The sequence below is a fragment of the Oncorhynchus clarkii genome, chromosome 3 (genome assembly GCF_045791955.1).
Source record: "Oncorhynchus clarkii lewisi isolate Uvic-CL-2024 chromosome 3, UVic_Ocla_1.0, whole genome shotgun sequence".
Classification (NCBI taxonomy): Eukaryota; Metazoa; Chordata; class Actinopteri; order Salmoniformes; family Salmonidae; genus Oncorhynchus; species Oncorhynchus clarkii.
Genome location: NC_092149.1, coordinates 73,487,491 through 73,499,944, shown reverse-complemented (window position 1 = coordinate 73,499,944; position 12,454 = coordinate 73,487,491). Strand labels below are relative to the sequence as shown.

At 39.3% G+C, this 12,454-nt stretch overlaps 1 protein-coding gene across 2 annotated transcripts; it reads right to left on the bottom strand.

The window, feature by feature from the left end:
* Window positions 1–3,165: 3,165 nt before the first annotated feature.
* Window positions 3,166–8,501, bottom strand: LOC139406137 (cell surface glycoprotein CD200 receptor 1-A-like). Of its 2 annotated transcripts, XM_071148619.1 has the most exons (7): window positions 8,016–8,474; window positions 6,780–6,860; window positions 6,103–6,408; window positions 5,653–5,940; window positions 5,158–5,266; window positions 5,019–5,052; window positions 3,166–4,924 (listed from the first exon to the last, which is right to left on the bottom strand). In XM_071148619.1, the coding sequence occupies exons 1-7, from the start codon at window positions 8,131–8,133 to the stop codon at window positions 4,832–4,834; spliced, it is 1,029 nt and encodes a 342-aa protein (XP_071004720.1). In that variant the 5' UTR covers window positions 8,134–8,474; the 3' UTR covers window positions 3,166–4,831. The 2 variants fall into 2 exon arrangements, with proteins under 2 accessions (XP_071004720.1, XP_071004721.1); XM_071148620.1 differs by lacking the exon at window positions 6,780–6,860 and having other exon boundaries at window positions 8,016–8,501.
* Between the last annotated feature and the right edge of the window lie 3,953 nt (window positions 8,502–12,454).

Sequence of the window (12,454 nt, the reverse complement as noted above, 5' to 3'; positions counted from 1 at the left end):
AGGCAAAGGTCAAAACAAGGGGTGCGAGAAAACGAGAGACTGGGAAAAGGCAGGAGCTGAGACAAACCACTGTTTGACTTGACAAACAAGACGAACTGGCAGCAGACAAACACAGAACACAGGTATAAATACACAGGGAATAATGGGGAAGATGAGCGACACCTGGAGGGGGGTAGAGACAAGCACAAGGACAGGTGAAACAGATCAGGGTGTGACAACTTATGGAACAACGGTGACTGTGAAGACAGACACAAAGACACAGAGACATGCATACACATGATAACACACTCACTCTACACACATCACATATATTTTGTATTGTAGATATGTGATAGTAGAGTATTGGCCTTAGGGCACACACTTAATATGTTGTGAAAAGTGTTATGAAACATATACATCCAACTTTACATAAGTTAAAAACACCTGACAAAGATTGAATCAGTACATGATACTGAAACCGGCATGGAGGTGAAGTCTTGAAAATTCTAATCATTTCTCTTGCCCAAACCGTTCACTGAGCTGAGACGCATGGACGCAACCTCTCAATCCTCCCAATTCTAACCTTACATTTTGAAACCATAATTAAGGTAACCAATTGAAAAAAAAAAAAAAAAAAGGCTACAAGACATTGACCGCATCTGGAAATAAACATAACGTGGTCTAGGTCATTGTCTACTATGAGCATCTTCCATTGTGTCCAAATGAATGTTTAGATTTTATCATTAGCTACCATGTAACCATCTGCCTTCCTGGAGACATTTCCCAAAATGAAAGTGCAATAAAACAGGTCATTTACTATTTGATAAATTAATTATAGCCTAATAATACCAATGATAAAGTCATAATAATAACATTGGGCTTGGGAGGAGAAAGGAAAATGCAGCATTACAAACTTCCCTCAAACAAGCAAGCTCATAGTTTAATAAGAACACAATAAAATTAAGAAAGAAAAGAGATTTGTTCATAACAGCTGGCTTCTTAATCAAATATCAGTGAAAATCCAATTCTGCTCCATACAAGTTGACAGCGGGTGCACTCGACCCCACCCGCCTCGAGACACCGGGCATGGAGACAAGTGCAACCACAAACCCCACTCCAAAATAACATTTAAATAAATAAAAAATTACAAATAAATCAGTCAGATATTATTTTCATCAACACAAAGAATATATATGCAGTTAGCCTATATTTTCCTATTTTAATGACATGAAGCATGTGACCAGAACAGCACAGAACAGTCACCGTTCGAATACCTCGCCAATAATTCATATCTAATTGAAGTATATAGTCGTATAACATACAGTTGAAGTCGGAAGTTTACATACACCTTAGCCAAATACATTTAAACTCAGTTTTGCACAATTCCTGACATTTAATCCTAGTAAAAATGTTCTGTCTTAGGTCAGTTAGGATCACCACTTTATTTTAAGAATGTGAAATGTCAGAATAATAGTAGAGAGAATGAATTCTCAGCTTTTATTTCTTTCATCACATTCCCAGTGGGTCAGAAGTTTACATACACTCAATTAGTATTTGGTAGCATTGCTTTTCAATTATTTAACTTGGGTCAAACGTTTTGGGTAGCCTTCCACAAGTTTCCCACAATAAGTTGGGTGAATTTTGGCCCTTTCCTCCTAGCTAGTACAACTGAGCCAGGTTTGTAGTTCTCCTTGCACACTTTTTCAGTTCTGCCCACAAATGTTCCATAAGATTGAGGTCAGGGCTTTGTAATGGCCATTCCAATACCTTGACTTTGTTGTCCTTAAGCCAATTTGCCACAATTTTGGAAGTTTGCTTGGGATCATTGTCCATTTGGAAGACCTATTTGTGACCAAGCTTTAACTTCCTGACTGTTGTTTTGAGATGTTGCTTCAATATATCCACATAATTCTCCTCCCTCATGATGCCATCTATTTTGTGAAGTGCATCAGTCCCTCCTGCAGCAAAGCTCCCCCACAACATGATGCTGCCACCCCCGTGCTTCACGCTTGGGATGGTGTTCTTCAGCTTGCAAGCATCCCTCTTTTTCCTTCAAACATAACGATGGTCATTATGGCCAAACAGTTCTATTTTTGATTCATCAGACCAGAGGACAATTCTCCAAAAAGTACGATCTTTGTCCCCATGTGCAGTTGCAAACCGTAGTCTGATTTTTTTATGCCGGTTTTGGAGCAGTGGCTTCTACCTTGCTGAGCGGCATTTCAGGTTGTGTCGATATAGGCCTCATTTTACTGTGAATATAGATACCTTTGCACATGTTTACTCCAGCATCTTCACAAGGTCCTTTGCTGTTGTTCTGATTTGCACTTTTCGCACCAAAGTACGTTCATCTCTAGGAGACAGAACGTGTCTCCTTCCTGAGCGGTATGACGGTTGCGTTGTCCCATAAATACCAGCATTCATTACAACAAAATATATACTCCCTTGGCGTAATCAGACTTACAATATTAGCGACACATAGGCCTAAGTTACTTACACTGCTGTCTCAGTGTCTGAGCCTCCAACATAGCTGCTTAGCCATATACATATCCGTCCTCTGTGTTAGCTAGCAGATCAATTTTATGATTAAGTAATAATAGTATTTTAAAAAACCAACCTTGTTAACGTGGACTGAAGGGCATCAGGTTCAGGATTATCGGAGCGCAGAAGCCGAGTGCAGTCATTTAGGGTCTGTTTGCAGCGGATAAGGAAGTTCCTTCTCGCCATCTTCAATTGTGGTGTTGTTGCATCAAACTGACTGTACACCGATTTAATGAAAGGAGGAGCTAGGGAATTTGGCTGGTAAAATTAGCATATTAAAGAACGGGTTAAGTTAGCATGTGTAGGTGTATATTTAGCAGCTGTAGGTGTTAATTTGGCTTGTGAAGGACCGTTTGCAGCTGTTTATTTAGCACGTTTGCACACGCTTATTTGACATGTATAGGCGTAAATTTAGTATCACTACTCTGGACGGTCATACTGCCAAACATACGCTCTAAAACTGACTATCCTACCGATCCCTGACTTTGGCGATGTCATTTACAAAATAGCCTCCAACACTCCAATCAGCAAATTGGATGCAGTCTGTCACAGTGCCATCCATTTTGTCACCAAAGCCCCATAAACCACCAACCACTGCGACCTGTATGCTTTCGTTAGCTTTACACATGCAATACAACATTTACAGAAGTTTAGTAGTTTTTATTTTAGGTGAAGTATGATGCGTAAAGACATGTAGGGTAGGCTCATTGAAGCCAATTACAACAATGTTGACTGCCAACGCTCCAAACATAGGCTATTGAGTACTGGATTATTCTTTTTTTACTGTAGCTATGATTTGTTATTGTACGATAAATAATAAACTGTAGTATCAATCCACAATGGACCAGAACAAAAATATTCTGTGCCCCAGCTGAATTGGAGTTTATGACAATGCAAAGACAGTCAATAACCTACAACACTTGAGAAAAACACATGCAGTATTAAGCCATGGAATGTGTTGATTGTCCAGTGAGTGTCCAAGCCCTCATCACACCTACAACTTGTTTATTCATCAAAAGTCAGACCTTTTGCACCACCTCCAGCTATTGCTCTCATAATTATGGCTGTGAAAATGGCCAAAAAATATTTCTGACACATCCCTGGAACAATATCACAACCAATAGCACTACAGATGTCTCCTTCCATGAATCAAATGGCCTGAGCACAGTGCACTGTTTGGATTCTGGAATTTTGGGGGATGAACGTGGGCAGCCGCAAGTAGCTTACTTTTGGAAGTGATTTGTTTGACAAACAGATGACAACATGGTTGTTGTTGTGTTCATGCCACATTAAAATGTAATACATTTTTAGCATTAAGTTACGTCTTTACTATTAGGCCCAGGGCAATTTTAAATAGAGGCTCCACCGAATGTCACAGTATAATTGGCACTCTGCAACAAGCATACACATTTTCTAAATCGAAAGCAACTGACTCAATTAAAAAGCTTAGTTGTAAAGTTAGTTCTCAGATTCAAACTATTCTCTCCTGAATCAAACCACAGAGAATGTGGTGTGTGCTTCACGTCCTTTTCCCATCAGCTCAGGGTGTAAGTTTCTAATGTAAATAATCTGTTGTTATTATGAAGAAATATAATAAACATGATATTTAAATTCAATCATAAATATGAACTCAACTAAAACAATGTAATCATGCTTCAGTGTAATATACATTTTGATTTTGATTAAACATCTCAAAATTGCACTCTTGCCCACGAGTAGCAGATGATACACAGGCGTGTGGGAACAGTCAAACGTGTGTGTTATGAGAGCTGTGGTATACAGACTACACACAGACTACACACAGTCATAGTTCTCAGTGTGCAAATTAGGAAACTGGAAAGATCATCTCTGATCTGCCCACATGTCACTTTGGTTGTAGAAATCTCTGTAGAACTGTCTAATCTTTGGCCCTCTTCTCACGTCTCCAGGATGTCATTATTATAGTTATCTGTAAGGAAAGTTTAGGAGTTGTGAGGCAAGTTCTCAAGGTAGAGATGCAGGGGGAGTGGGGACTGTGTCTGCAGTGGTGCCACACGTCTGCTGGGTGGAATCCCTTTTTCATCTGCCTCCACAGGCCGGCGTGATCTGTGAGGGTTTCCTCTCCTACCTGAAGCTCTGCGTCATGTCCTCCATTATCTACCTGTGTCATTTACTGGCTCATTGTGGCTTTTCTCAGTTTCATCAACCTCCAACTTTGTAAAGAGTGGTGTACAGAGGTCTGTCTGTCTGCCTGTCTGTCTGTCTGTCTGTCTGTCTGTCTGTCTGTCTGTCTGCCTGTCTGCCTGTCTGTGTGTGTGTGTGTGTGTGGGTGTTATGTGAACAGGTCTGCAGAGGAGTTGTAGATGGAGTTGACACGCTGCACGTAGCTGGCATAGGGCTCTACTTCCTCCACATAGTCCTGTGACTGAGAGAGAAACACACACAATCATCACCATTTACAGTAAACTACTAGCTAAGACATGAAACATAATGCAGGATATGGTGTATACTCTACATACCTGAGGAGCCTTGGACTCAGATGGTGTGGCGGGGCTGTGAATACACAGATAAAGCTCTTTATTACACAAGCAATGATATTGAAAAAAACATTTGTATTCATTAATGATGTAAAAAAAACAGAATAATTTGTATTCATACCTAATTCTGCAGAGGTGTTTTTGTGTGAAGTATAAACCACCCAGAGTAGCCATAATGACACTGATGGTTACCACGGAGATGATGACATGTAGCCAGGGTATTGAGGCCCCTGAAAGGGAGATACAATTATAAATAATAATAGTCATAATAAACCTATTATCATCCCATTGTATTTCAATTACATTCAATCTGATAAACATTGAGATTTCACTTCCAAGTCATGTTCACTGTGAAATTCACAATGCATTAATTTCAAATAATATGCCAATGCAGTAACGTCCTCTAATAGACATTTGAGAATTGGGGTTACTTATCTCTCCCAACTCCCATACTTCATAATGCCTCATAATAATAATCTGATAATTCTGACAAAAAAAAGCTATGATGTTCACTCCTATTCTAAAATACTGATATATTAGTCATACAGTAAGTATCCTTCCGCCCAACCTGCATTTTATAGACCCAAACAATGTGGTTCACAATAGCAGTCTCTACCTTCAGGGATCGGTAGTGTCACAGTATGCACCTCAACCCAGGAGGGATGACTGACATCACAGGTCAGGTTGCCCATAGGGATGACATCAGGCAGGACCAACCGTCTCTCCACAGAGTAGGAGCCGTCTTGGTTCTGTATGGTCTTTATAGTGCCGGCTGGGGTTAAAGTAGAGTTCCATGTGTTCCTCCAGGAGATGGAGGCAGCTGGTTTCCCCCCTTCAGCTAAACACACAGCCACCCTCTTACTGCCCTCCCACTCCAGCGAGGCAGACACTGTGGGAGGAGCTACTGTTCACACAGGGGGTAGGAAGGCGGGAAGAATCAGCCCTACTGTATAGTCCTACACTACACAACACAGGCTGCTCTAACTTGGAATAAAAAATGTGACATACATCACATAATCCTAAAATCTAGGCTACAGATGAATGCATAGACAAATCTGTTTCTTACCTATAACTGATACCTTAATGTTTGCAGAGTTGCTCCCTCCTCTGTATACTGACTCACAGTAATAGAATCCCTCATCACTGATTGAGAACTCAGGAATGCGTAGGTAAGATTCACCACTGGTTGTGTTTAGCATGACTTTTCCATCATTGCATGAGTCAAGAGGTTGGTCATTAACACCTGATGATATTTGACACACCGTTCCACCCCGGTCTATTTTCCAGATGGTGTAGATCATTTCACTCCAAGTCTTATTGCAGCACGTTAAGATGACCTCATGGCCTAGATGAAAATGTTCACTTCTGGCAACTGGGGAAATGATGTTAAAAGACTTAAGATTGAATACAAAATCAATATAAATATGACTAAATGCATAAATGCAAATGAATTCTATGGTATCTGAAAATCATATTTTGATACCACTGTAAACATGTACAAGACTGGTCTACAGTATATTGAGAAGCTTGATTGGGTTATGGCGGTCTAAAAGCCTTATCTCTGAGAGTCATGCAGACTAACCGGTCTCGTCCCAGGAACAGGAAACTAATACAGATCATTTCCTTTTTCTACTCTTCTGAAAATAAAGTTCCATTCTTCTCTTAACATGAATGTGACCCCATGCAAGTTTAGGCTAATAGAGTGGCTCCAGTGAAGGTTTGGTTAGACATAATGGTTTTTACCATGCAGTCGAAGTTCTGTAGATGTAATTGAAGTGGAAGGAGGGGTAGTGTGAGAGGTCACAGAAATGTGGTTGTTATGTCCTGAGAGACGGAACAATGTGCATGTTAGTGGTATACAGTAGCATGTCAGAAAAATGTTGTGGCAGTCATTAGCATACACAGTTAGTGATTTCATCAAGTGCACGAACAATCAACAATCCAGCAATCATTGAAGCATGGGACTGATAGAAGAGTGAATCGAAACAGTTGATTATAAGGCTCAGCATCAGAAAAAGTGTTGAGTAAGGGAAGTAGGTTGACTTAATTATTGACTTTACACAAATGTCCAGTGATATTATTTCGGCCATTATTGAAAAGTTCATTAGTTTGTTAGTAAAAGTATTTTAGATTTTTGTTTTTGTGAGGAAATAAAATATTACATACAGTATCTAGCTTCCAAGACATATACTGTAGGTATGCTTATAACCATACTTTCCACTTCTTAAACAACCCCCCGCGTCATACCTAAGACATGATATCATGGAAGGTTGACTGTTAGGTTACTGAACTTTCTGAAGTGTTTTTTTTTCTGGGTCACAGCGTGCTCCTTTATTATTGCCTATGTTTACTTTCGACAGGTGCAACCTCTATGGTGGTTACAGAAAGCCACACGACCCCCATACAGTGCCTGACTAGTAATATCACTTCCTCCTCAGAATCCCCCCATCATGGAGAAAAGCTGTATCATTGTCTCAATCTCCTCTCAAACACAGGAGAAAACATGCGTTCCTTCCTCTGTAAAGCATGCCACCACCCACATATTCTAGTCTTTACTATGTGGCACTCTGCATTTTCCTTCCATTGGTAGAATCAAATGGAACTATTTTTTTAAAGGTTCCATTAGATTTTTTTATAATCATTCAAATCTGTTCCACTGACTTGGTTTTTAGTTTGACCTCAAAATAACAATCAGAGCAGAATTCTCAATTCATGTCACAGTAATCGTCAGCCCTCGGAGATTCAACAAGCAGCCCACACAGTCTACAATTTAATGCAAGGGTCTCCCTAGTCAGAGCATAGTTTTGAGCTATATAATTAAGTCATTAAATACAGATTTTGACTGTATGATATTTCATCAAATCATATTAAAGCTATAGCAATGCTTTGAATGTTTTATGAATAATTTAACTCAACGCGGTAGTCAACAGAAACCAAAACCAGACGGATAAACAAAATGAAGTAATGAGATGCCCAAACCGGTTTCCAAACTCCAGGTAGCAGAAATAGCCAGGAGAGAGATGAATCCTATAATCCATGTGTTCCCCATCTCTGTGGTTGTTCGTTCTATGACTACTGACAGCAATGCTGTACTCATCAAGAGACTGCTGCTCGTTCCACCTATCCCCACCCCCCAAAAAACTAAAATAAACCCTAAACTCTCCCGCTGGTCCCTATACCCTTATCCCTGAACCCCAAAGTGGCCTCTAGTAGTGTTCAATTCGGTCTCCTCGTCTCAATGTGTTATAACTGTACGGTTTGTCATGCCTTGCCTCGGTACCCCAAACTCTAAATCTGACTTGATCTCTCTGCTCTCATAAAACCTGCCTGTCTCTGACCTGATCTACACCTTTCATCCCTTTACTGACGTTACTCTACTGTAACAAGCCCCTAAATCAACTAAATAATCCTTCCCTCTGTCCCCCTTTCTCCTCTGTACATCTCTCTTTCTGACAATCTCCCACACAGGGGTGACGCCTGTTTCCTCTCGTGCCTGTCACATGACCACAGAGTACAACACAGCCTCTAAACTCTATGAAACAGCAATAACTGTTGTGTGGGAGATTCAAATTAAATCCTAGTTCTTACTGTCATTCTGTTCCAAGTCATTGAATTTCATTTGTTCAATGGGCCCTAACATGTAGCGGAAACTCTTTCTCTAAGTTATTATTACCTTCGTAATGAAATACTATTATGCATGTCATATAAATATCAGATTGGAAACTCAAAAGTGGCAGACCAGCCAATAGGTCATTGAGGTCCTTACATTACTTGACTTGTTACTTTAAGTCAAAGTCATGTCATTTTCCTAATGTCATGTTGGCAGCTCAGAGTGAACACTGTCATTACCAGCTAAAAGATGTGAAGCTGGCCTATGCTATATGTGCATAAGTGTTTGTGTTGAACAAACACTCTCCGTACACTGCAAACAATGTAAATGTTACCTAGATTTTTTTTGTATTGTAAAATAATTGCTTTTTTTGAGTTGATCCCACTCACCAAGAAAATGCATTTACTTGTTTTGAGTTGATTTAGCTAATCCAGAATATGCATCTAGATTATTTTTATTGTTTTAAAATATTCTGACTTGTTTCGAGCCTTGTTTAGGTTAAAGTAGGAAAAATGAGCTGGCAGTGCACTAAGATCATTTGTCTTGGTAAGATGTCTTATTAAGATCAAATAACTTGAAGATAGTGTATCTTAAACAAAGCAATATTATCTGCCAGAGCACTAAGATAATTTACCTTAGTAAGATAAGTCAATGCATTCTAATGGTAAGAGATATCTAGCTAAAAATCTAGCTAAGATTTTTTTTAATTGCAGTTTACGACTGTTATCTCACTCTGCAGAGATGATGTAACACTTACTGCGGTGTGTTAACAAAAGAGGGAAGATGTTGATGACTATCACATTGAGCTTTTCAGATGGGGAGATTAGCGAACATGAACAAACATTTAGCTTGTGCGGTTTTGTTAGAGACATGCTGTTTTACAGGATGTGGTAACAAATACCCCTAATTAACATTCAACAGATATTAACACCATCAACAGATAGGATATAGTCTAGCAGAACAACAACCCATAACCTTTTACTTGATTGTGTGCAAGCTGGCAAAAAAAAAAAAGCTGATGATTATGAATCTGATGCCGAGTCTAAAACGTATGCCTGGTCACAACCAAAATAACTTTTGGCCTTGTCCATGTCACGCCCTGACCTTAGAGATCCTTTTTTCTCTATGTTTGTTAGGTCAGGGTGGGAAGTCTATGCTTTCTATTTCTTTGTTTTGGCCGGGAATGATTCTCAATCAGGAACAGCTGTCTATCGTTGTCTCTGATTGGGAATCATACTTAGGCAGTCCTTTTCCCCTCTTTCATTTGTGGGATCTTATTTCTGCATTGGTTGTTATTTTGCCCTGCAGAACGTCACGTTCGTATTTGTTTTGTTGTTGTCAGTGTTCATTAAATAAATAAATAGAATGAACACATACCACGCTACGCTTTGGTCCACTTCTTCCCATGACGATTGTGACAGTCCAGTAATATCTTGTATGTGAATTGATGTTCAGTAACTCCTTGTGTTCTAACTAAGGATGGGTATAGGTAGGATTAGAGTAGAATATTAAAATATGCCTTGTGGTTCAGTGTTAAGAAATTGTACTAAACTGTTCTATAAATAAATCCATGTGTACATTATTTACATTTAGTATATTAATACATTTGGATTTGATCTGGTCTCACAGTGTAATATCAAACCCCAGTCAAAGCAATTCACAAAACGTCATGCTTTCTTTCTACCTGGCAGCCACATTTTGAAAGACCTACTGCATTGGTTAATCAGAAAGCCTGGTGGAATTGCCTTAGTGTGCCTTGCTCATAGGCTGAAGTTAATTGTTGAATGACATTCCGCACGCTTGCTAATAGTAAAGGAAGTGGAATGACGTGACGCTAGGCTGATGAGGTACAATTATGACACTACCATATAAATATCTGATATGCCTGAGGTAAAGTTATAATAATTACAATATAATAACTGCTATGCTAATGAGGTAACATCATAAACACTACCCTATAAATACTAGCTATACTGATGAGGTAACATTATAGACACTACCTTGTAAATACCTGCTATGCTGATGAGTGAGTTTGATGAGTTTACCAGATGAATGAAAAGTGAAGATCCATTTTGACCAGCCTAACTGATTGAACTTCCGTAACTACATTTAATTGAGTACACGGTTAATGAATGACAAAAGCAGAATACAATACGGAATTGTATTGAATAGTTTGGGGTAGGCCTCATCTCTGAGGAAAGCTCCTCAGAACCAGATGCGGATGACAGGTTGCCCTATGCTGGGCAGCTGGCATCAAATCCCCCTAAAAATAGTTAAGTTACTCACTTAGGAGGAGGGACACAGCAGAGCAAAGGTTGGATATAAAGATTGAAGATAAATAGATGTAAAAGAGATGCATGTGAAGAATAGAACAAAAGCGCAATTATGCTTTAATGGAAAGTATCATATGGAATGTTTATTATTGCAATCGCGCTGAGCGCAGGATGAAAATCGTGTCATGTATTTTGTTGAAATGAGATGTCTGTGTATAAGTCTACCCAGCTATGCATGCTGTAAGAGTGGGGCAAAAAAGTATTTAGTCAGCCACCAATTGTGCAAGTTCTCCCACTTAAAAAGATGAGAGAGGCCTGTAATTTTCATCATAGGGAGGTACACTTCAACTATGACAGACAAAATGAGAAGAAAAAAATACAGAAAATCATATTGTAGTATTTTTAATTAATTTATTTGCAAATTATGGTGGAAAAAATGGTGGCTGATTAAGTACTTTTTTGCCCTACTCTATGTATGAATGGGGCGGCAGGGTAGCCTAGTGGTTAGAGCGTTGGACTATAACCAAAAGGTTGCAAGTTCGAATCCCTGAGCTGACAAGGTACAAATCTGTCGTTCTGCCACTGAACAGGCAGAACCCACTGTTCCTAGGCTGTCATTGAAAATAAGAATTTGTTCTTAACTGACTTGCCTAGTAAAATAAATTAAATGAATAAGATGAAATGTTAACCGAGCGTTGATCCCAACAGTGCATGCCATAATGCTTGTGGTCTTCCATTTCCTTTTGATTTCTTCAAACCAAGCTGCTTACCTATTGCAGATTCAGTCTTCCCAGCCTGGTGCAGGTCTACAATTTTGCTTCTGGTGTCCTTTGACAGCTCTTTGGTCTTGGCCATAGTGGAGTTTGGAGTGTGACTGTTTGAGGTTGTGGACAGGTGTCTTTTATACTGATAACAAGTTCAAACAGGTGTCATTAATACAGGTAACGAGTGGAGGACAGAGGAGCCTCTTAAAGAAGAAGTTACAGGTCTGTGAGAGCCAGATGTAGGTGACCAAATACTTATTTTCCACCATAATTTGCAAATTAATTAATTAAAAATCCTACAATGTGATTTTCTGGATTTTCTTTTCTCATTTTGTCTGTCATAGTTGAAGTGTACCTATGATGAAAATTACAGGCCTCTCTCATCTTTTTAAGTGGGAGAACTTGCACAATTGGTGGTTGACTAAATACTTTTTCCCCCCACTGTATATTATTATTTGTTTCCTGGTCCTATAAGAGCTCTTTGTCACTTCCCACGAGCCGGGTTGTGACAAAAACACTCATTCTTATGTTTAATACATGTATCGTATAGTGTTTGTGTGGCAGGCTTACAATGATGGTAAAAAACAACATGTGAGAGTGAGCTGACCCTGGTGCTTGAGGGGGTATGCAGCTGGAGGTTAAATGTTTAAAGGGGTACAGGACTATAAAAAGTTTGGGAACCACTGCTCCATAGGAATGAAAGGATTTCTACAGTATTTCAATTAAATGTTTCTAGGACAAAATGACATGTATTTACGTATTTTTTTGTTG

What these genes read in the sequence shown, in the direction of transcription:
- LOC139406137 (XM_071148619.1), bottom strand. Translation starts at nt 8,133, where the DNA reads ATGAGTACAGCATTGCTGTCAGTAGTCATAGAACGAACAACCACAGAG. An exon ending in TACCTGGAGTTTGGAAACCG is followed by an intron (nt 6,861 to 8,015) that starts GTTTGGGCATCT and finishes TCCGTCTCTCAG; the next exon opens with GACATAACAACCACATTTCT. An exon ending in CATTAAGGTATCAGTTATAG is followed by an intron (nt 5,941 to 6,102) that starts GTAAGAAACAGA and finishes CTGTGTGAACAG; the next exon opens with TAGCTCCTCCCACAGTGTCT.